This window comes from Lampetra planeri, chromosome 3, assembly GCF_965212315.1.
Source record: "Lampetra planeri chromosome 3, kcLamPlan1.2.h2, whole genome shotgun sequence".
NCBI classification, from domain to species: Eukaryota; Metazoa; Chordata; class Hyperoartia; order Petromyzontiformes; family Petromyzontidae; genus Lampetra; species Lampetra planeri.
Window position 1 is genome coordinate 15,383,413 of NC_136109.1, and position 25,309 is coordinate 15,408,721.

General features: G+C 46.3%; 1 protein-coding gene across 1 annotated transcript; it reads left to right on the top strand.

The window, feature by feature from the left end:
- Positions 1-10,792: 10,792 nt before the first annotated feature.
- SMU1 (SMU1 DNA replication regulator and spliceosomal factor) lies at positions 10,793-24,014 on the top strand. The gene is made up of 12 exons (XM_078621684.1): positions 10,793-10,970; positions 12,410-12,620; positions 12,718-12,870; positions 12,988-13,098; positions 14,103-14,231; positions 15,773-15,892; positions 16,647-16,763; positions 17,602-17,729; positions 19,730-19,856; positions 20,668-20,835; positions 22,610-22,762; positions 23,272-24,014. Exons 1-12 carry the CDS (start codon positions 10,945-10,947, stop codon positions 23,368-23,370), a joined length of 1,542 nt encoding a protein of 513 aa, XP_078477810.1. The 5' UTR covers positions 10,793-10,944; the 3' UTR covers positions 23,371-24,014.
- Positions 24,015-25,309: the final 1,295 nt, after the last annotated feature.

Consider the following 25,309-nt stretch of genomic DNA (forward strand, 5'->3'; position numbering starts at 1 on the left):
CTCGGGGTGGTGTGTGCACGTGGTTAGTGGTTGTACGTTACTGGACCTGGTGCGGTGGCCTTTAAAGTGCACGTAGCCTGGCACAAGCGCCGCGGTGACGTCACGTGCATTAAGTGGCGAATGGCGGTTGTTGTTGTTGTGTAAACAGCCACACTGGGGCTGCAAAGGGAGTGGTGTTGACCACCTCCCCCCCCTTGTGTGCCCGTGCCGGCCTTCATAGGTGCTATTCGTGAACAGAACTTGCCTCAATCGTCTGTTAAGGCTATACGGGGGATAAGTTGTCCGGTGTGGCTGAGTGTATTGCACCGATACACCGGGTTGGCCAGATTATAAGACGCAATGAAGTACAGTCTAACACATACACTTGTGTGCTTTTAAATGTTTCATGTGCCTCGATGGGGCGCCACGGTGGCGAGATATTCGATACATAGCCTGGTGGTATACCAGGTCATGGGTTCGATCCCGACCATGATGTCTGAAAATTTGGAGTTTGCAGTGTCTCCCCGTGGTCGCGTGGATTTTTCTCCGGGTCCTCCGGGTTTTTCCTCCACATTCACAAACACGCGTTTATAATATTTGGCTGCTGTACATTTTCATATTATAAGCCACTTCGTTGAGCTATTGTTAGTTGCCAGGTCGCTTCTGAAAAGGAGCTCAGTGGTGCCTAACCTGGTAAAATAAATAGTTGTATGAAGCTAATTGCTCCATAACACAATTCAACACATTGGTTAACTAACTGTCCTTAAAGGGGTGGGGGGGATATATAAGAAACCCCTGAATAAGTGAGAGATTTTGGCATATGTATGGTATGAATGCCTATTTCCCGAAACGTCGCCTATTACTGGACTATTCAAAAAGATATATTACAGTACTGTAAATGTTTTTTAAGGACAGCGAAGGTCACAGTGCTACATTCCCTAATGCCATACAACGCGTGTGCTATTTGAATCTGCGTGGACGTTTTTACATTTATCAATTGCACCTTTAATGAATGCGAATTCCAAATAAAGATGACGATCGTCCTAACTTTACAAACAAAAAATATAAACTTCGATTTAAAAACAATACAGTAGAGGGGGGATAATTTCAGTTGATTCGAGTCATTCTGACAAAAAATATTGCATCGTTGGAGTGAGAGAGAAGTGCTGCAGAAAATGACCTTGGGAAATTGTAATGAGTGGCTGGGGTCAACTGCAAAATGATGAGATAAACACGCCACTGGCGTTATGTAAGTGGCAAGCGCAGAATCATTGCGACATTTGCATGGTAAAGGCCTTTTACAAATTTAGTGAATATATCCATCAGCCCTGATACATCAATTGTGGGGGCCGTTGGCCCCCGGGGTCTCTCCCTCACGCATCCCCTATTCCGGTTGCGTTGCCGCACCGCCCTATTCCCCGCTAAGGTTTAGCCGGCATTCGAGCGCGACGCCCCTACTGTTACAGCTTCGCGCAGCGCTCCCACGCTGCGAGCGTGTGCCCGTCTACAGCCCGGTGCGGCACTCGCCTCCACGTCGAATAACCGCGTGACCAATGCGCACCCGTATCCGACACATAGCGAACGTACGCGCACTCACGCACACAGCTCCCCGAGCTACTCACTCACCACTGAGCACTCACGTTGTGATCGCGCGCCTGTATCATACACGTAGCGAACGTACGCGCACTCACACACACAGCTCCCCGAGCGCTCACTCGCCACTGAGCACTCACGTTGTGATCGCGCAACTGTATCATACACGTAGTGAACACACGCGCACCCACACGCGCAGCTCCGCGCAGCGCTCACTCACGTGGCGAACCACTGTGTACACAGTACCACACACGTTCACACCTCTCAACGAGATCACAGGCCGCGATCAGCTATTAATGATTTATTGTCCGCTACCTGGAACTAGGTGTGATTCTAATTCACCTTCTTACTCACTGTTAGGTGCTCACGGCGGTCCGTTGATCTCCTGCTCGCAGCGTACCGCGGTGCGTCTCACGGACGTCCGGGTCGCTGGGCTGGAGCTCGTGGTGTCGCCTGGTGCTGGAGTGAGGGCGCGATTTCCCCTTTGCGCCCCCTATTTATCCTCCCTACCTCAAAGGGATGCGGCTCTGAACAATGGGCTCGCGCCCCTCTGGCACACGCACGGCGGTTCTGGGCGCTTTTGATATGCTAATCAGTGTGCGGCGTGCGCGGCGTAAATCCTAATTAATCCCTTACCCTCCCTAACAATGGGGCCTGCACGCTCAAGCGTAATTATCCCAACCCTCCATGACTATGCGCAAGAACCCCTGTGGTCCCGCTATTCATGCTGTCCTGTCCCTCCCCTGCTTGCCCCGTCGACCCGTGGGGGTGTGTGTGGGGGGAAATGCGCCTCAACCGCGGTGGCCGAATGCCCCACGCCGCAACCATACCATCTTAAGGTCGGTCGCAGCGCCGCGGTGCAACGTAGCGTCGGGGGAGGTCATCCAATTCCCTTATCGCCGGAAACCGTGAGAGTTAATCCCGATAAGGGTTTCTCGGATAAAAACCGGTCGATCAGGTGTCCTCCCCTTCCAGCTCTATGGGGGGGGGGGGGGAAATGCGCGCGGGTGTGTTCATGTGAGGTGAGGTGAGGGGGACGAGGGGTTGGCTCCGTTGCTTGGTGGTGGCGAGGTCGGGGATGGGGCGCCTGCCGAACGGCTTCGTGGCGGCGGCATCACATAGCCCCCTGAGGTGCCAGTCCCCGTCCCGGGTTGACTGGAGCACCTCGCTTGGGCCGCGCCCACGAGGAAACGTTGCGGGGTCCGGGGGATCGTCCGGACCTGGTGGCTGGTCTCGGGGCGGGTGGTTCCGTCCTCTGTAGCTCCTGCGGCGGCCTCCTCCTCCACTCCAGCGGCTCTCCCCGTCCTCCGGCACCTGTGGGCTGGGGCACAAACTCAGCAGCGGAAGGGTTTAGGGCCCGTTGTCCGCGCCGTCTCCGGACTGGATCGGGGCGTCTCGGGGGCCCGGCGGGGCCCATGTAGTGTGCGAGGCCCCCCAACACGAGGGGTGCGGGTACTCCGGGATTTCGGGGCCTTCGGGTGACGGGGTTCTCTCTCGCCGGGGCCGCTTTCCATGGTTTTAAGTGGCGGACGTTGACCACCGTCTCTCGACCCCTCTCCCCGCCATAAATTAGTACCGTCCAGGGGGAGATCTGCCGCACCACGGTCCAGGGTCCCCGCCAGTAGGTCGTCAGTTTCCCCACCTGCCCGGACCCGACGCGAGGGGTGTGTAGCCACACCTTAGCGCCTGTCAGGAATAAGGGGGGTTCCATGCGGGGTCGGGTGCCCTGTTCCTGCGGCCGATGCGCGGCTTCCCCTTGCGGGTATGCTCGGCCTCGGGCTTCTCGCAGGGTCTCCAACAGGTGTTCCACGGGGCGGCTTCCCTCCTCCGGCTGGGGGGAAGGGACGCCGAATAGCAGATCTGCGGGTAAACGAGACTCACGGCCGAACATCATTAAAAACGGGGTTTGTCCCGTCGACGTGTGTACGGTGGTGGCGTAGGCGAAAAGGGCGTAGGGGAGGTGTTCGTCCCAATCCCGTTGATTTGCGGCCGCCATACATTTGAGTTTCCCCGCTAGGGTCTGATTCATGCGTTCTACCATACCGTTCGCTTGGGGGTGGTACGCTGTGGTTCGGTCCTTCTGGATTCCGAATTCTCGGCACAGTGCCTGGAACAGCTCGGCCTCGAACTCGCTACCCTGGTCGGTGAGGACTCGTTCTGGGATCCCGTGCTTAAGTACGTAGTGTTCCACGAATGCCCGGGCCACCACCAAGGCCGTTTTATCAGGGATGGCCACTGCCACGGGGTAGCGGGTGAAATACTCTACTGCGACCAGGATATACCGGTTGCCTCGATGGGATCGCGGGAATGGCCCCTGTAGGTCGATCCCGACCAGCTGATTCGTGCGGCTGACGCGGAACGACCTTAGGGGTACCTGGTATCGTGCCGGTTTCGGCCCGCACTGCTGACAGGCGCGGCAGCCCTGTACCCAGGCCGCCACGTCTTGTGCCAATTTAGGCCAGAGATACTGGCGACGCAGGGTCTCTCGAGTGCGTCGTTCCCCATCGTGGCCCCCAAGTGGGTGGTCATGCACCAGCCGTAGCAGCTAGGGTCGCACCTGGGCAGGAACACAGATATTACCACCCCGTTCTGCACACACAACCGGCCATACAGACCGCTCCAGGGTCCTGGTAGGGCGCTCTTTTCCTCCCGCAGTGCCGCCTCCACCGCCACCAGATCGGGATCTCGCTGCTGGGTCTGTCTCAGCTGCTCGTCGTTCAGGCCCGGGAAGGCGCAGCCGACGTCCTCCCGGATCCGTCCGATCGGGGCGGGGTGATCCGCCGGGTCCCGAGCCGTGGGTCCCGCGCTTGCCGGGCGGTCGACGGGATCCTCGGTGCCACCTGTGAGGGTCTCCGTGGCGCACACTGCACTCTCTCTCGCTGGGGGGGGGTCAGTGGCCGCGGCCTCTCGGGGGTCCGTTGCCTGCCGGCAGCGTCCCCCCGTGAAACACGGGCAGGCCTCCTCCGCCCTTGTCTCGGCGTACACCGTGGGCCGCCTCGACAAGGCGTCCGCGTTTGCATGCGTCCGGCCAGCCCGATACTCGATTTGCAGGTTGTACTCCTGCAACTGCGCCAACCACCGAACCATCTGCCCCCGCGGCTCCTTGAATGTAAGAAGAAACTGCAGAGCATAATGGTCAGTGCGTACGCGACATTTTCTGCCGTACAAATACGGCCGGAACTGCTTACATGCGAAAATCACGGCATACAACTCTTGGCGGATCACGCAATAGTTCAGCTTGGCCCCACTCAAGGTCCGGCTGGCGTACGCGATGACTCGTTCCGTCCCATCCTGTACCTGTGACAACACCGCGCCCAGCCCGCTGCTGCAGGCGTCGGTGTCCAAAATAAAATCGGTGGTAAAATCGGGGAAAGCGAGGGTGGGGGCGTGGGTGAGGTGATCTTTGAGAGTGGTGAAGGCCGTCTGGCAGGCCCCCGTCCACTGATAGGGGTGCTTAGGGGAGGTGAGTTGGGTGAGAGGGCGTGCAATCTCGCTGAATCCCTTTACAAATCGACGATAATAGGTTGCGAGCCCCAAAAATTATCTGATCTCCATCAGATTCCTTGGCCGTGGCCACTCCACTACGGCGCGTACCTTCTCCGGATCGGTACGCACGCCTGCCTCGCTGACGCGATGCCCGAGGTACCCCACCTCGCGTTGTGCGATGTAACACTTACGTGGCTTGAGCTTGAGATGAGCCACTGGCAGTCGCTGGAACACCTCTCGTAGCCTGGACCAATGCTCAGACAAAGATCTACTGAACACGATCACATCGTCTAAGTAAATCAGGCACTGTTCCCATTGCAAACCCCGCATCACCAACTCCATCAGCCGCTGGAACGTCGCGGGCGCATTGGTGAGTCCGAACGGGAGTACTCGAAACTCGAATAGTCCCATCGGGGTGGTGAATGTGGTTTTCGGCCGATCCTCCTCCGCCATCTCCACCTGCCAGTACCCGGACGCGAGATCGAGGGTGGAAAAATATCGCGCTCCGGCGAGGCTGTCAAAAGTGTCGTCGATGCGGGGTATGAGGAAGGCGTCGCCGAGCGTGACTGCGTTCAGTTTACGGTAATCGACGCAGAACCGGGTTGACCCATCCTTTTTTGTTACTAGTACCACTGAGGCTGACCAGGGGCTCGCCGAGGGCTGAATTATGTTATCGTGAAGCATGTCCCCAACTGCCTCTTTGATCTGGGTGCGTTCGGGTGCGCCCACTCGGTATGCAGGGAGTTTGATGGGTCGGGCTGCACCGGTGTCAATTTGGTGCTTAACAAGGTCGGTCCGACCCACGTCCGAGTCGTGTTCACTGAATACGTCGGCATACTCCCGCAGTAACTCGCGCAGCCGATCGGCCTCTCCCTTAGGTAAATCCGCCCATGGTACATGTAACGCGTTGAGCAGGGGAACGACCTCGGCTCGGGGAGTCGGGCCGACTCGCCAGGCCAGGTCCTGGTCACCCTCAGGACGACCGGGGTCCTCAGCCCAGGGTGCGAACACTGAGTCGTTAGAGTGGCGTGCGTGCAGGGGGTGTACGGTGGCAATCGGGGTGCGCCGTCGCAGTATCGCTGGGGTACTGTGGGGGTTAAACATCCGCATAAACAATCGGTCCCCATCTGCGTTTACCAACGTGGCGGATCCCACAACCCCATACCGCTTTGCCAACTCCGGGTGAGGAGTTAGCATTACCTCCCCTGATGGTCGGAGCGCGGGGTCGGTGGGGGATGTTGCCACCGGCACCAGCATCTCGGTGAGCGGGCCGATGGTGACTGCCGTCGCCAGGATAGCGGCCACAGGTGCGAAGCGGAGGCGCGTTGGTTCTCGTCCCAGGAACGGTATCCGCTCGCCGTTGCTCTCCATGGTGGCGCATCGCTGGCGGGGTTGCACGTTGAGTCCCAACCGTTCTAGGAGGTCGGTACCTGCGATACACTCGTGACACAACGCACTCGACACGTAGAACTCCTGGGTGCACACCTGGCTGCCTATGTGGACCTCGAGGGTGGCTCTCCCTAGCAACCCCATTCCGGCTCCGCTCGCCGTGTGCAGCGCGCGGTCCGGGGCCTGCAGGTGACGCACGTCGACCCCGATCGCGCTGCAGTGCGCTGCGCTCACGAGCGAGGCCACCGCCCCCGGGTCCAGCAGGATTCGGGTACGCACTCCGTTTACCTCCCCTTCCACCAGCGACGTGGCCCCCGTGATCCCCGCCACCAGCTCCCGTAGCCAGTCGCCAGGAGTCACCGTTTCCGTGGGCGTTGTTGCTGGAACCTGTGTGGAGATCACTCGCTCGCCATTATCACTACAGCTTGTTCGTGTCGGGGCTACGTCGATTTCACCCCCCGGTGGTCCCCTCTCTAGGCGGGCCTTAGTGTTTGACCTTAGCTCTTGTCTAGCTCGGGCGACCTGAGGACAGTCCCTCCTGAGATGCCCTCGCCGATCGCAAACATAACACGTCCGGGGAGGGGTGGCGGCTCCGTAGTGGGTCCCCTGCCCTCTCTTTCTCCCTGTACGCAGTTGTTCCAACTCGGACTCTAATTGGGATACCTTCCCGGCCAGCCCCCCTACTGTGGAGTGTAGCTCACCCATCTCAGACTGGATGGTCTTCACATTTCTATTCGCTTCCTCGCGTATATCTCCTATGCCGGTCTGTAGCCCGGCTACCCAACCCGGGGTTGTCTCGCTGGGTCTCTGGGGCTCCCTTTCCAGTCCCCTTACTGCGATGTCGAGCTCTTCCTCCTCGTCGGAGAGTAGACTCGCCACGGCGCACTCTCGTTCCCTACCTCGAGGCTGCGCGCGCTCACCCGAGAGTTTCTCGCATTTGCGCGCGCGCTCGACGAGGGTGTTAAATGAGAGGCGTGCACCGTCTATATTTGGCTGCCACCACGGGGTGCATGCCAAATATCGCTGGACCTTCCCGGCGGCGAGGCCCTCAATTATTTTTGACTCGTACTCCGGGTACACGAGCTGGGTCAACATGCGTACGTCCTCGGCATAATCTCGCAGATCCTCGCCGGGTTGGCGGCGGCGTGCCTCTAAAGCCACCTGCGCCTCCTCCTCGTCATAGGCGCTGAAGCGCTGTTCGAGTTCGCACATTAATTCTTCCCACTGAGTTTGTGCGCTTGCGGGCAAAGCTTCCACAAAGTCAGCTGATCGCCCATCTAAATGTAGCTCTAACTGCTGCAACGCCTCCTCATCTGACCACCCATTAACCTTTTTAGCCCCCTTGATGCTGCGGGCAAACGATTTCCATGATGGAATCCCTTTGCCCATAAATGTGCATTTTACTTTAACTTGGGTTAGGGGGCCTCTCTCACTTGGGGGTGCGGGGGATCGTCCCGTTTCTGACACCAATATGTGGGGGCCGTTGGCCCCCGGGGTCTCTCCCTCACGCATCCCCTATTCCGGTTGCGTTGCCGCACCGCTCTATTCCCCGATAAGGTTTAGCCGGCATTCGAGCGCAACGCCTCTACTGTTACAGCTTCGCGCAGCGCTCCCACGCTGCGAGCGTGTGCCCGTCTACAGCCCGGTGCGGCACTCGCCTCCACGTCGAATAACCGCGTGACCAATGCGCACCCGTATCCGACACGTAGCGAACGTACGCGCACTCACGCACACAGCTCCCCGAGCTACTCACTCACCACTGAGCACTCACGTTGTGATCGCGCGCCTGTATCATACACGTAGCGAACGTACGCGCACTCACGCACACAGCTCCCCGAGCGCTCACTCGCCACTGAGCACTCATGTTGTGATCGCGCACCTGTATCATACACGTAGTGAACACACGCGCACCCACACGCGCAGCTCCGCGCAGCGCTCACTCACGTGGCGAACCACTGTGTACACAGTACCACACACGTTCACACCTCTCAACGAGATCACAGGCCGCGATCAGCTATTAATGATTTATTGTCCGCTACCTGGAACTAGGTGTTAAATCAGTGAGTCGACGAGGCTGGCCTACGCTGATACCTTTATACCTATTCCCGATTTATCTGCTATGATTCTAATTCACCTTCTTACTCACTGTTAGGTGCTCACGGCGGTCCGTTGATCTCCTGCTCGCAGCGTACCGCGGTGCATCTCACGGACGTCCGGGTCGCTGGGCTGGAGCTCGTGGTGTCGCCTGGTGCTGGAGTGAGGGCGCGATTTCCCCTTTGCGCCCCCTATTTATCCTCCCTACCTCAAAGGGATGCGGCTCTGAACAATGGGCTCGCGCCCCTCTGGCACGCGCACGGCGGTTCCGGGCGCTTGTGATATGCTAATCAGTGTGCAGCGTGCGCGGCGTAAATCCTAATTAATCCCTTACCCTCCCTAACAATGGGGCCTGCGCGCTCAAGCGTAATTATCCCAACCCTCCATGACTATGCGCAAGAGCCCCTGCGGTCCCACTATTCATGCTGTCCCGTCCCTCCCCTGCTTGCCCCGTCGACCCGTGGGGGTGTGTGTGGGGGGAAATGCGCCTCAACCGCGGTGGCCGAATGCCCCACGCCGCAACCATACCATCTTAAGGTCGGTCGCAGCGCCGCGGTGCAACGTAGCGTCGGGGGAGGTCATCCAATTCCCTGATCGCCGGAAACCGTGAGAGTTAATCCCGATAAGGGTTTCTCGGATAAAAACCGGTCGATCAGGTGTCCTCCCCTTCCAGCTCTATGGGGGGGGGGGGGGGGAAATGCGCGCGGGTGTGTTCATGTGAGGTGAGGTGAGGGGGACGAGGGGTTGGCTCCGTTGCTTGGTGGTGGCGAGGTCGGGGATGGGGCGCCTGCCGAACGGCTTCGTGGCGGCGGCATCACACAATTGCTGGATGAAAGCCTCCCCGAGCTGCAACTACTTGGCACCATTCAGTGACTGAATAATCCACCTCGCACTTGCACACAATCCCCATCTCCTCCATGGACGTAATTTGAGACACGTTCCATCCCTTCATTACCATTACACGTAGGCTTTCGCGACCAATATCATGGATGACCTGCACATGTTCTCAATTCCATGTGCTCCTCTTTATCGTTTCGGTGTACTGACAAACGTTCACGTCTCCACGTTTATTTTAAGATGTTTCACTTTTTACTACATTTATGATTGTAATGACCATGTTTCTGAACAACGTCAGAGGATTTTGACTGCAGGAATTCATATTCTTGGTTCTACCGGTAAGGTCATAAATAAAAAAAATATAGTAAAATAAATTAAAAATCTAATAATTTACATTTTTTATTTTAATTCTATTTTACTGTTTTTGTGGGTTTTTTGCTTTTACTTTAAATTTATTTTGATTTGTATATTTAAATATTTTATATATGTTTTCTATCTACGTGAGTTTACCGAAAGAACCAAGAACACGTCATAGGAGGTAGATCGTACGTGATTAGAATTTTTTTTAAGATTGGCATAATGGTATCTTACGTATTATAGTTAAGTTATTTTTTTCCAAAATACACTAACATCCTGCTTTCGTCCACCTTTAACTTCTATCCCTCCCGACAGATTTGAACTATTTTTTATCGAACTTATTGTACATGACCTTGGGTTTGCTATTATTTATGGTACACTTCATTGTCCATAAATATTCCATTATGTTAATGCATAAAAATCCTTGATTTAATTTCACAATCAGATATAGTTCGGTCCAAGGCTCCAAAGACCCAATATTTAGCGAAAAAAACCCATTCTGACGAGTAGTTAGTGGCGAGTGATGTGATGAAACACTGTATACTATAACCACATGATTGACAATGTTTAGGGAAGCCTTCGTCCAGCAGTGGATTGAGAAGTGGCTGTACTATTACTTTTCTTTGAATATTGCCACTCCCATGATGAATAAAGACGCCAGTTTCAACAGTAATTCAACTAACGTCATGTCGTCTTAACGATCAATTAATCGAAAACCATGCGTGTTGGAACCGACGTCTTGCAATGTTCGCGTATATTTACGCAAGTTGCCTGCAATTAAAAACAAAGGCACAGCAGAACCAATCAATTTGAGTGGTCACGCAAAGACGTGAATCGAATCGTAAATCAAATCGCGGTCGAGAATCGCGAGCGACGAATCGTCACGGGGCCATCGCAATCGCTTTGCGTGACGTCACCTCCCCCCACCGCACGCCATCGCCGTTGACGTCACTCACCACGATATCACCGCGACGCGTTACAACGACAATGCGCGTGACGTGTTAGGGGGCCGCAACAAGCGCGACATCGCTCCACTGAAATGACGTCATGCCTCGATCAATGTGGGCACTGGTGACGTCACCGCCGCTGCGCGAGGTGGGGGGACGCCAAAGGCCTCCGAATCCGAGTCGGCGCCGTCTTATTTGACCCTCCGCACGAAAACTACGGCGTCTGCACCGCGGCGGCTCCTTTGCCCGCACCTCGGCAAACATGTCCATCGAGATCGAGTCACCCGAGTGAGTGTCCGCGCTGGCAGGGAGGGAGGAGAAAGGGGGTTTGTGAGCCAACTCCGAGCCTCGCCTAGGCCCCATTGAGGCCTAGGCCAGGCTCGGTGGAGGCCCAGGCGAGGCAACGCTGCATTGCAATTCGTACAGTGCGCGTTATCACATGAACGCCGCGCGTTATCTGCGTTTATTTAACGAATGCACGCTAGAAAGCTGGATTTAGGCACACCCGTCGGTGGCATGGCGAGGTGTGGTTGTCGCCAAAGTGTGGTGGTACGAGAAATCCCCCCGTGCCCCCCCCCCCAACCAGTTGTAACCATTGTGATTAAAGTTCTGTACTTTTATTTGCGCTAACAGATAACACGTCGCTCTGTAGCGCGAAATCAAGAGACTGCTATCATTTTCATACTCACAATCCTGCACCGCTTTTTACGTTCTAAAATGGCAAACCAATATATATGTCGTGGATTCTCTTAAGAATAAAATAATATTCTGGAAAAAGAATTGCATTCATGGGAGCACACATTGAAATCGATGTGAAAATAACCGTGTCAGTTTTTTTATATTCGTTACTCCCGCCTCTTCGATGTCGCTATTATGTTTTACGAACTTTCGCCGTTTCAAATCAATGTTCAAGTGTTATACGGAAAATCCGATTAAGCCTGGTAGTTTAGGTGTCCACGGCCCGAAAACACTAACAATCGAGTTATGAGAATAGGTTTTCCCCTTTTTTCTGGCAACAAAACAGGTGTTAAGATGTTAAAACACCAAACTGAAACCTTTTACAAGGAATCATGTTTGCATTAACCACAGTGCTTGTCAATGCAAACAAGAAACATACTCTGATAACATATTGCTTGTCTTTGAAACTGATTGGTCCACACCAGAGACAGCTTTCTTTTGAGCCTAGTCTCAAAACGGTGTTAGATCAGAGGACGCCAAAAGGCGTACAGCACAAAGACAAGCATTTGTTGCCAGAAAAAAGGGGAAAACCTATTCTCATATTTTGGTACTGGCAAAGGAGGTCCCATCACTCCCATGAATCGAGTTATTATTGGGGTGGAGGGGAATCCAGCCAACAGCCGCCAGCCAGGAAATTCGAGGCATCGATTCGTTTTAATAAGTGTGATAATCCCTGGAGATGAAAAGTTTCGTTTGCAAGGGTGTCAAGTGTACTGTAAGTATGTGATGTTTTTAACATAACTGCTTATATATGGTGTGCTAATACCCAACTTACATTGTATAAAAACGCCTATTACCAAAACACACAAATATACCCAGCACATTTTTGTCCGGTTATTTTAAAAATATGATTTGCATACAGTTTTAAGTGAATATTAGACATCGATGAGCAGGGGTTCATGTCCAATTTGAATGTGTAAACTACAATGGGCATGCATGCCGCCATTAAAATTATTAACATCTCTCTTTTTGTATGTGTGTGTGTTCAGTGTGGTGCGGCTAATCATGCAGTACCTGAAGGAGAACAATTTGCAACGCACGCTCGCCGTGCTGCAGGAGGAGACGTCCGTGTCCCTCAACACGGTGGACAGCATCGACAGTTTTGTATCGGAAATCAACAATGGGCACTGGGATACTGTACTGCAGGCTATACAGTCTCTCAAGCTGCCTGACAAAACTCTAGTTGACCTCTATGAGCAGGTATGACGGGCAAGGTGTGCAGTCTTTTGTGTGATTTAATACTTGTTTAGAATTGAAATGTAGGTGTCTTGAAACTGATACTTTGCCTCTGTCGTAGGTGGTGTTGGAGCTGATTGAACTGAGAGAGCTGGGTGCTGCACGCTCCCTGCTGAGGCAAACCGACCCCATGATCATGTTGAAACAGACCCAGCCTGAACGCTACGTCCACTTGGAAAACCTGCTTGCCCGCTCGTATTTTGACCCCCGAGAGGTAACAGAGCTTCTTACACGATGTGTATATTTTATAGTTTAGTCACATCTGTAATGATTACTTGCAGATAATTTATATTGATCGGAGGTTATATTTACATTTGGGTGTTGCTTCTAGGCATATCCGGATGGTAGCAGTAAGGAGAAGAGGAGGGCAGCCATCGCTCTGGCCCTCGCCGGGGAAGTCAGCGTGGTGCCTCCTGCTCGTCTCATGGCTTTGCTTGGACAGGTATGACCTTACAGCTGCTGCATGTACGTGTTTGTATTTATCTAGTCTTATGACTGATGTAGATGCAGAGCAAGTGCTCTCGTAGCATCAATCAAATAGATTAATACAATTGTACATATAAGCTTTACAAAATAAGAATAAGCCAACATGCGGTGCATGTGATCTTATATTGTTCCTCACCACACAAAGCTTGCATTAAATGTAGTAGAATATGAGCACAGTGTTTATCAAATAAAAACTTAGCATTGTTGCCATGTTTAAAAGCTATGGATTGCCAAGAGGAACCTAAAATTGCATAAAGTAATATTTTGAGCCTATCCTTATCAACATTCCGATCACGTCACTGGCAGACATGATAACATGTCCCAGCGTCTCAATTAGATTACCTATTGGCACGACAATCACACTTCACTTCCCAAGTGATCCCAAGCAAGGCCGGCAATGAAGGTTGTCCCAAGTGGGGGAGAGGCATTGAAAGATGCTTCTTTCTTTATTAAGCCACAAAATATACTTTTGTTCATTTCAACTTTTTGCTTCTAGTTTGTTAGAAAATATAACCAAGCTGCCATCCTTGTAAAAAAGATGTTTGAATTGTTATGTTTATGCTTTCTTTGTATTACATCTGCTTTATGTATTGCATTTCTCTGTTATGTCTAGCGTATGCATAAGTCTTGAGTAACATTTTTCTATTATTTTTTACACATGCTTCTTATTGATGTTTTCATATCTAAATTAGATGACTGCTAAAAAATGTTTACAATATATCTGGGCAATGAGATATATTTAATGCTTATTGCCTGAATATATTCGATCCCAACATGTTATGATAAATTATAAATTAATTCATTGAAATGTTCACCCTATTGTAACACCATCCAAAGTTATTTTATTGTGTTCTGCATGGTGGGCTGGTGTTGTAGACCACTTGATCTTCTGCATAACCTGAAATAGCATTACGTAGCTCAGCTTATAACAGCTATATTTTGTGTTGATTGTCTGAACAGGCACTGAAGTGGCAGCAGCACCAGGGCTTGCTCCCACCTGGCACTACAATCGATTTGTTCAGAGGAAAAGCAGCTGTCAAGGATGAGGAGGAAGAGAAGTTCCCTACACAGCTCAGTCGTCACATAAAGGTATTGATAATTCTAGATTTGAAGCTTTCGTGACTGCAAGGATTTATATTCTTAGGTTTTTTTCGGTAAAGTCACGTAGGTAAAACATTAAAAATAAAATAAAAATCACGACGTTTCGGAGGCAACACAAGCTTCCGTCTTCAGGTGGAACCGTCACAGCCACGACAGCTTACTTGATACAGCTGTCGTGGCTGTGACGGTTCCACCTGAAGACGGAAGCTTGTGTTGCCTCCGAAACGTCGTGATTTTTATTTTATTTTACTTTTTAATGTTTTACCTACGTGACTTTACCGAAAAAACCTAAGAATAGGTATTGATAAGTTTTGATTGGCTCTCCTTGATTGAATAAATACATTAATGACCTTATAGTCTAGATTATAATAATAGTGTACTAGTTTTAGCCTACCAAATATGTTATCACAATTGCATAAGAATGTGTTTTTTCTTAATGTCAGAATATACAATACAAAAATGATAACTTTTTTTCCTTGATATTGCAATAGCAATAACATTATTTGTTAAATAGCTGTGTATTATCGGTGCTTAATGAAGCTGGCATGTGCAAATGTAAATGCTTAAAATGTGGTTAAAGGGAGTTGCAATCAAATAATAAATATATGGATGAGCTATCAGATTTTACCTTGGAACCCATGGGCTTGGCAAACATTTTTACGTGGATCCACCTTGATGCTGATGTAAAAAAATGTCATATCCGACTCGCTACAAAGGGCTTTTCTGTGTAAACTAAGCACAACAGAAACATGTGCCTCTGGTTTGTTGTTGATCTGTGGTGGAGTCACCTTTGGTTTAATTTGAGCATGGTGATCCCCTGCACCATGTCTTGTGTGCTGTGCATGGTGTGAGATGCATAATGTCCAGAAAAAAATACCAGTTCATTTTTCGTCGCATATAAAACCAAAGAACAGTGGGGCATGGGCATCTTGAGGAAAGAAGGCATATGTATTTAGTTAAAAATTATATATATCAATACAAACATATGCAGAGCAAAAGTTAATGATCTTGAACCTGGACTTGATCAGCATCAGGAAGTCTGGCATAGATGGCTGGTGGAAGGGATTTTGACATCAGATCTTGGCTGTTGGAATGGAGAGAGCCTGAAAAGTATTAGCATTTTATCTACTGCAGAGGTGAACCATTGAGTTAATGTAAATAAGGGTCCTGTCCAAGCAGCAGAATCACTCCTATAATATTTTTTCCCACATCCAGACAATCATAAGTGCCTCTTCAAAAATTTTGAGACTCATTAAGGTTTTTCTGGCTAAATAAATGTTTGTATTCTAGAATCTTGAGGGTTCCTATCATTGTGTAAGAAGTTCATTTTGGCTGTAATAATAAATAATAATAAACTCCGTTTTCTATTACAAAATTGACAACCTTACTAACTTTTACATTTTTTACAATTTTAGTTGATTAAGTGAATACATATTTGTGATTAATGTCTTTTGCTGATATAATGTATTGATGTCATACATTTGACCCCATATCCTGTGTAAATTATATGGTTTATTCGATGTTTGCAGTTTGGACAAAAATCACACGTGGAATGTGGGAGATTTTCACCTGATGGACAGTACCTCATCACTGGCTCTGTGGATGGCTTCATCGAAGTCTGGAACTTCACCACTGGAAAGATCAGAAAGGTAATAACCGTCAGAATATGTATCCCATTGCATTATTGGTATGGAAGTAACTGGAAAAGTAAAATAAAAATAGGATTCCACTTTACATTTAAAAGCCACCTTTCATGTTTAATGTTGTTAGCGCATTTTTAAGTTAGTGCTGCTTCACAAAGATTGGCTTGTATACCTGGCAATTATTTGATTATGTAGTACAATGTATAGTCGCCCTCTGATGTTCTTGCAAGGTAGTGTTTTTTCTTCCATAATTAAGTATTGCTTAAATATGTTCATCCTAATATTTTTACAATTATAACTATCTATGTAAAGCATGTTATATTGACAAGTGAAGTCCAGCCAATAATAGTGAAGTTGGGCCTATTTGATATTTTTTGTGGTTTAGTGCAGTGCCCTGTACAAGCAATTCTTTCATGGCACTGCAATAGTCTCTTGTGCTGGAGGTTGAGTAGGGAGTTGACATTGTCAAGTGCTATAGCTCGTTAACTCAACATGTAGCAGGTTATATATGAACACACTTGGATGAACAGGAGTCATTTCAAGCCCTTCTTTGTATAATCACCCTGCAAAAATGAATCGGTGTGCCATGTATTCTTGTGATCTTAGTTTTTAACGAGTACATAAAATAAGATTTCAACTATATAACACTTGCGTAAAGGGTCCTGAAAAATAAAAAATGTAATTTCCACTTTTTGGAAATAGTTGCGGACAATTTTGTTTTCATATCACTTGACTTTGAATTGTGTCATTGTGTGCGCAGGACTTGAAGTACCAAGCACAGGACAACTTTATGATGATGGATGATGCTGTACTGTGCTTGGCTTTTAGCCGTGACAGTGAAATGCTGGCATCTGGTGGTCAAGATGGCAAGATCAAGGTACTATGTTGTGCTCATATGTTGAGACAAGCTTAAAACCCATGAATAACAAGACACCTGTCCCAGGATGGAAAAATAAATATTATCTTCTAATTGACTTAACATTGTTGTACTAGGAAGGAAAGTAGTTTTTTGATTTTCAAATACATTTATTCGATCTTTCTGGTTACAATGTGACTGTTTGCAGTTTTATATTGTTTCTGTTAAATTATTTGGTGATACTGTGTTGGCAGTGGTACACAAGCACAAAGAGTAACTCTGCCCTTATAGAAAAATATAATTGGCAATATATCTGGCAATGGCCGCTCTTCGTAGCACATCATATGGTAATGAGGTGAGGAGGATTTCATCCAGCAGTCAAAAAATGCAGTGATTTATTGCTCAAATGAGCTTGATGCAGTGCCCATCTCCATTTACAACACTGAGATAGTCGCGGAAGTTGCACATACCTATGGCATGGGTGTGTCTTCATAGGAAAACTACTTTTGGCTTCCCCACAAAGAAGTTCTTATTTTGTCTACCCCAGAAGAATGATGGGCTAAATCAGCAACCTTCTAATTATGAGCTACTTGCTCTACCACTGAGCCACCTGGCAGGGGATAGAACCTAGCTTTTGACGATTTACAAACAAACCTAGTGACTTATTGAATGCTTCAAATTGTTTGAAATCCTTTGGGATTCATTCCTGTCCCTTGGTAATAGTAACATGAATGGATTATAAGATGACGGATAAGACTGCTGTTAAATTCTATTTTTTGTGCAGATGTTTGCACATTAATTATGTTGATATAAGTATGTTATTTACGTACATGCTTTGTGTGTTTGTTTGTTGCTGTAGGTGTGGAAGATACAGAGTGGGCAGTGTTTGCGCCGTTTCGAGCGAGCACACAGCAAAGGAGTGACGTGTGTGAGCTTTTCCAAAGACAGCAGCCAGATTCTCAGTGCTGCTTTTGATCAAATCATAAGGTAACAAGGAAAATAATAAATCCTGCATACGCATATATTCTATAACACTTTCCAACATTCTTCTGCTCACAAAAGTATTTGCGGTGTAACAGTAGTACTCGTGCAAGGCGTGCAGGAAGGAGTTGCATCCATAGGCAATGATGAGACAACGGGTTCGGACAGAGAGCTGGGGGGAGGGCATGCCTTGGCTAGCAGGGCTGGAATGCTGAGGCAGGTCATATTAGCCCTTGTTTCTCAATTATTATGCAACCCTTTGATCAATTTGGCCAGTTTTCTTTTCGGTTTTATATTTCCCGCACCTCCAATTAGCATGGTTGGCTAGGTATGGTGCGAAAGAAATTAATACATACAAGTCCCGAGTAGCAACACAACTATAGAGTAAAGTTTCATTCATAACTCTCAAGACGAGTCCTTGGACTCAAGGCTGGCTCAAGCACGATAACTCTTGTAAAGATGATTTAATAAGCAAGACATTTGAACATCATCTTGTGTTCCTGTTTGGGACTTACCGGGAGACTATTTGCCAATTGGATCAAAGCAAAGGGTTATCCAAAACTTTGCGATTTAAGCAGCGCTAAAAGGAGGAGCTTTTTCGACCAAGACGATAACATAATTGCGTGTGGTCACCTTTGTACATCAGGCCAAAAGCCAGAAGGCTCAGGTCATACGACATTTTGCAATATAATAGCTCCTAACTCCCCTAAGCACTGCCTTGACATAAAGGGCTCCAGACCTCGCCTTGCAGCTTTTGTCTTCGACCTTGACCTCGTGATTCCCAGCCTTGAAAATGACTGGTTATTCCGTTACCTGTTGCAGTGTGGGAGTATTAATGCATACTCTTTCAATCTTAATTGTAAAGCCTTAAAAAGGCCTTTAAGGAATTGCCTTTTTCCATTTGCAATTACATTACCATATTAAAACACGTACATTGTTTACATCTATGAGCATGCTGCTATCTATAATATGCTTGAAGTGTTTACTTTGAATGAAAACAACATCTTCAATGGATTTAGCATGCTTATTTTGGGATTTATTCATTAACTTTATCGGTTACTTTTCTTTGAAATTAATATCAAGATGTGAACCTATACATTGTATAAGAGTATATTGAACGTATTTGCTTTTAAGATTTCAGCAAACAATGTTGATCAGCTTTGTTCATTCCAAGCAATAGATGCTACCCTTGATACTCCCCAGTGTTAAAGGTACAAAGTAGCGATAGTGTTCACTTTTTTGTCCGAGTTAATAGGTATATGTATGTAGAACTTCTTTGTGCCGTACATAGCCAACCGTGCTAATCGGAGGTACGAAACAATCTGTTTCCAGTTCACCCTCTGCAAAATAAAGACAACAACTCGTTGTTTAAAGCCTGGCCTATTGGAAAAAAAATCAACAGTAGCTTCTAAAGGTTATCTTTATTCAAGTAACCATTAGCTTCTTTGTGGCGAATATCAATAACAAAACAAATAAGCAGACTGATCTTCACATGTCTGTCTCCACATGTATTCAACGTATTTCTTTCACAAATCATCAACCGTCTGGGATTGCATAACTTCACCAGCATTGTTTAAACACAAGCAGACTGAACTAGTTTCAACCCACAGTGTACCATCAGCAGTTAGGCTTGCTCAAATTATACAAATTATTGTTGTTTGTATGTGGAGAGACAGCTATTTGAAGGACACATTGCTTATTTATGTTGTGAGCCTTTTTCATATCACATTCACTTTGAAAGCATATATACATTGGCAATAAGAAATTAAATAGAAATGTTTGCCTTGAAGCAGAAGCCTATTGTTGATATCGGCCCCTATTTTATTTTTGTACAAGTTCACTTTTTCCATTATTTAGCTTAAAACCTTAATTCTCTACTATTTAATGCCTAAATGTTCGCGTTGTGTTGAAAACCGGAATAAATGCAGTTTCTTCCAATGCTTGCATTAGGCACATTGTATTTGTTTTGAAGTACCTTGGACTAAAATCGATGTGTTTTGTTTCAGGGTGCATGGCCTTAAGTCTGGTAAGACTTTGAAGGAGTTCAGAGGTCACACATCATTTGTGAACGAAGCCATTTTCACCCAGGATGGACACCATGTTATCAGCGCCTCTTCTGATGGGACTGTCAAGGTACATAATTTAACCTCGATTCTTTATAAATGTGGCAATGTTATGATGCTTCACACATTTTTACAGGTGATTTAACTTAAATGAATACATTGTGCATTCAAAAATAATTCAGTAATTGTTGTGTTAAAATAATAGCATTACTGGTGATCTGCATTAAAGAAGTAAATAAGTAGTTTGGTAAAAAAAATACCCAATTTGGTGTAGCATTTATTATTGTGATTCATGCATGAAATTATGCAAAAAATCACAAATAACGTCGCAACTAACTTGGGCACATTAGTTAATTCATGCAGATCACGATTGGAATGTTTAAAGTAAAAATTCCAGTTGTCAGTCTAGATTACTGAGTACCTCTGTGGGCAGTTAATGTGTAATTTCCATCTGGCTCAGGGTTTTAATCATGTATTGAGCACTGCTGAATGCTCATGTTACTTGAAATTATTTGAGAAAACTAGATTAAATAATTGTGATCTGAAATCAATGTTTATACTTGTCAAGTTTCCACTTTCGTGCAATGCATATAATTAAATTTAAAAATACTTTTTAATCAACTCAATGTGATAAAGGAATGTCGTGGAGTTTCAATCTACAAAACTCGGCAGGCTTTACCCGTTTAAGACTCCCTCGTTGTAAAACTCAATATTTTGCAGTTGTGAGATATTGCTGTTTTGTATGAACCTGTATTGTGTTTTGCGTGAAGATTGTGTCCACTTTGAGCATATTTCAATGCTGAAATAGGAGTGTACAAATAAATGTTCATGAGTGCTTTTTCACAAGTGATTATGCTGCATCATTTTAATTTTCATGACAGGTGTGGAGTGTCAAGACAACTGAATGTGTCAACACGTTCAAGTCTTTGGGTGGTACAACAGGTTCTGACATCACGGTGAACAGTGTGCATGCTGTCCCCAAGAATGCCGAGCACTTTGTTGTATGCAATCGCTCCAACACTGTGGTCATCATGAACATGCAGGGACAGGTATGTGCTGCTATAAATGTATTTTGCTTAATTCGTCCCGTGTGCCACTTGGCATTTGTAGTCTGATCTATTTGATTGAGGAAGTTCAAATGTGTACAAGATTTGTGACATTGTGTCATTTTGATGCTCGACTTTGGGGAGGCTGTGATACAAAAATCATGCAGTAGTCTGTTAATATGCAGGAAGATATTTGTAAATGTGTACATGTGGGATATGCAGAAGTCAACATAAGCTCTTGAGCTTTACAAAACTCCCTTGGGCTGTATACGGCTCCTTCATTTACACTAGGATAACCTCATAGTCGTTTTTTTCCACTTATAAAACCTTTTGGTTGTGTAAATACTTAGGTCATAAATAAAACAATTTGTCGTCCTGTAATCTTAAATTTAAATATTGTTTTCTGGGGGCTATAGGATCAGCAATTTCTTTCTTTTGTGTGCAGACCGTTAAAGATTCAGATAAGTTGGACATTTGGAAAATTAATAGTGATGGAAATATGCACATGATTCAGTTTATGCTATGGTAGTGAATGGTTCCCATTATATCTTATGTATTTAGCTACTATCGCGGGGTACAAACTTTATGACGCAGAGCATAACAGGGCATCCCTGTGTGTCTAACAATACAGGAAAACGTAGCCAAACATGGCTTATCGAACGCGTATTTCGGATATACAGTAGGTCCTCGTTTAACGCAGTAGATGCATTCCTGAAAAGTACCGCGTTAAGAGAAATACGCATTAAGCGAAAATAATTTTTTTATAAATAATATAACGATAAAGTTTGGTGAGATAAGATGTACGTACACATAGTTAGATGGCAGGACAAATAACGGTGCTGCTGTTACTGTATCATTCCATGTATTGTATCATAACACTCAGCCACGCAGCTCAAAAAGGTAGTTGTTGCCCGTTCAGAAATGGCGTTATAACGCGCATTCCACGTTATAACGGTGCACTTTCCACGTTGGCCGAAAAGTGTTCCCTCATGTAAGAAAATTAATTGTTTGAACATGCGTTAAGTGAGGACTTATCGTACACAGTTTACCTAACGAGGTCTGTTTTTGCGGAACACGGTGGTCATGTTCAGTTATACGCAATTTGACGCTGCTAAGATTCTCATTGAAAAAGTAGTGCTGTGAAAGTGCTGCATCCGTTGGATGCTGTGAATGAATCGACTCTGATTTTTTTAAGTGTTTTGTGTGATAATGTAACAATGGACACGCACATCTGTTTATCACAAATGTTTCACATTGCCGCATGCATCTAGCCATCCAATCGTTGAAATTAGGCATACGGACACCTAGATGGTGAGTCATTAAAGTTCAAGTGACTGTGTCGGGGGCGAGCTTCATGCTGGTAAATCAGTGTCGGGGGCGACCCTTGGGTGTGAGTGCCGTGGTGCGGGAAGAGTAATGGAGACGGGAGTTTTGTGTTGAAGTGAAAGTGACAAATAGTGTACAACATACAGGAAATAGAGAGCGTCTCGGCATTCATAAGTACAATAACAAGGATGGAAACCATGTAGAATGAAACCGAGGGAATGGTTAATAATTTCGGACCTAGGAACTTAACCCAATTTTTCCCATGAGGTGCATTTGTTGAACGTGGTTTTACCCAACACAATTTCCCAGGAACGCAACCCCCGCGTTTGGCGAGGTATGCCTATATTAAGCCTGGACAAGAGGGTGAATTAGCTTTATCACTTCAGCTTATCTAGTATTTTTTTTAAAATCTCCCTTTTAAAATCTCATTGGACTGGCACCTGTGTTTCAGATTGTGAGGAGTTTCAGTTCTGGTAAGAGGGAGGGTGGTGACTTCGTATGCTGCTGCCTGTCACCCCGTGGAGAGTGGATCTACTGCGTGGGAGAAGACTTTGTGCTTTACTGCTTCAGTGTTGTCACAGGAAAGCTGGAGAGGACACTGACTGTGAGTATATACAAATGGTCAGGAAATATAAATTGGGAGTTTTAACAACCAAAATTTATATTGTCAACAAACACCTTTTGCAGTCTCGTATTTCATACATGTTTAAGACGAGGTTAACTTGTTAGGAAAACCAAAAGGATGAATATTGATTAATGTTATGGTTTTCTGGTAATGTTTTTTTCTTTCTTTACCTACACAATACCTGAGGAACAATTACCTATCATTTAAACGATAGTAAGAGCTCTTAGGGAAAATCAAAAGGTGACTTAAATGACGACATAATGTATACCATTTTATAGAAATGATTGGACATTATGGAGAGCTTGCTGTTAGACTCTATAAACTGTCAATTTTCTTTTACACCTATTTTGTTACTCGCTACATGGTTTTATATCCTTAAGTTTTAACCTGCTACTCGTAAAGCCTGTGCATGAGTGTTACACAAACACTTATAAATCAATGTTTGTACATTACCCGCATGTCTGACTTTCATGTGTGTTGCATTTTAGGTGCACGAGAAAGATGTTATTGGAATCACTCACCACCCACACCAGAACCTCATCGGCACCTACAGTGAGGATGGTCTTCTGAAGCTATGGAAGCCTTGAACATTTGTTTGTTTTAATGGTCATAGCATTCCCATTGTAATTATGATGCATACGGTAGTTCTTGTATTTACCATGTTGGTTAAAAAAAAGGTTTTCATTAACTCAACATGGGAAGTATTTTGTTTTGGAAGTAATATTTGGTCCACTATAAATACAATTGACCTTACTGGAACAGCTTAACAGGATTATTTCAATAAAATAATACAAACCAAGATTATCGTTAGTGATCCATTGCTGATGCAGATGTTTTCTATCGATGTTTTAGATTTTTCTGTAATGTGGAACACGTAAAGGATTTGTTTTATTCTTTGAAGATGTAATAAAACCAATTGGAATGTTGCGTTATGAAGCATTGTTATTCATAAATGTTCTTTGCTGTTAAAAAAAAAACTTTTTTACAAACGTGGTGTTATTTGCCATTAAAAACATACCAATTTTAAAAATGTATTTAAGAAGCAAAAACAGACCCATACATGTATCTTAAAGTAACATGTTATTTTGTTTGTGGGAGTTGGTGTAATTATATTACAAAACTGACATGTTACTTTGCTCATACAGTAGTAACATTCATGTCACCTAACACATTCATTTGGTGTGCAAAAAATATTGCCATTTCAGAGAAAAAATAAAGTTTTAAATATTCACTGTGTTGTGGCATTTGACGGTTTAGGTACCATGTGTAATGCTTCAATCGTTTTTCTGAAAACTTGTGTTCATAATAGTATTAATGCAAGTTATAGCAATGGCTACTGAGTGCACACTTGTAGAGACATTTCTTTGAATGCAATGATTATGTAACATCGCTGTAAACATGTCACCACTTATGGTACAGGTTTTACATTGTGCATCAAATGTTTGAACATATATGGCTACGTTATTGTTGACCCCATAAGCTCATACCTGCAAACCATTTAAAATGATGGCAACATTTAGGTTATACATTGCTAGTTACATATCAGGCCTACGGGGGATAAATTGGTTTAAAGAGCCAAAAGTAAACCAAAATCTGGTTAAGGAATATATACAGGACATGAATTTACAGTATTTCAGGGGTTACATATATAGCTTTACGTTTGGCATGTATTTTCAACTAAAAATACAGGTGTGTCAAGAGGGGAAAAAAGTAGGAAGTCTACCAATTTTGTATATGGAGTCCTGTACTGGATATAAAGAGTTAGTCATTGTAGGCGCTCTATATTAAATTGCATTAAAATAGCGAAAAATGTTCATCACTGAATGCATTGTTGGTGAAGACATCTCCACCCCCTGTCGGTGATGGAGGTTGTACGATACATCGCCCACGCCGAATGGTACACGTTATGTACGGACTGTTTCGGATCACTGGTCAGTGATGTTATCCGTGATCACCGCTCCACACATTGGCATTTACACCAGTTTTAGACACGATGCAGTAACATGATACGTATGTTAACCTGAGTTCAACCAGGCACGTCCAGTATAAATACAATAAATGCCGTACCCTAACGCCACCTGAGTCATCAACACGAGTTTATCATCCACCCACTTGGTGCAAATCGTTTACGGACGTATACCGCACGCGATATAACGCCGGGTTCAATAAGTATGCAATAATCCTGTTGCGGTCTCAAATCTAGACTTCACGCCCAACTCCGTCCGCACTTTGCCCCTTTGAGATGACTGACTTCGCATAAAACTCAACACAAGCGTCAGTCACACTGGCTTCAAAAGGAAACGTGTATAATAGGCGACATTTTGGTCAATGGCCCTGTAACGAAGGATCGTAGTGTTATTGACGTATGCGTTGAGTGTTCGATGAATATAAAAGATTGGCACTGCCATCTCAAAAAGGAGAACTGGATTTGAGACGGCTGCGGCAAGAGACGTGTATGTTCAAAACAAAGTCGAGTTCTGTATCGCGGACAGTATTGTCGGCGTTATTTGTGCCTAAGGACAATTA

What these genes read in the sequence shown, in the direction of transcription:
- SMU1 (XM_078621684.1), top strand. Translation starts at nt 10,945, where the DNA reads ATGTCCATCGAGATCGAGTCACCCGA. An exon ending in ATCGAGATCGAGTCACCCGA is followed by an intron (nt 10,971 to 12,409) that starts GTGAGTGTCCGC and finishes GTGTGTGTTCAG; the next exon opens with TGTGGTGCGGCTAATCATGC. An exon ending in AGCTCAGTCGTCACATAAAG is followed by an intron (nt 14,232 to 15,772) that starts GTATTGATAATT and finishes CGATGTTTGCAG; the next exon opens with TTTGGACAAAAATCACACGT.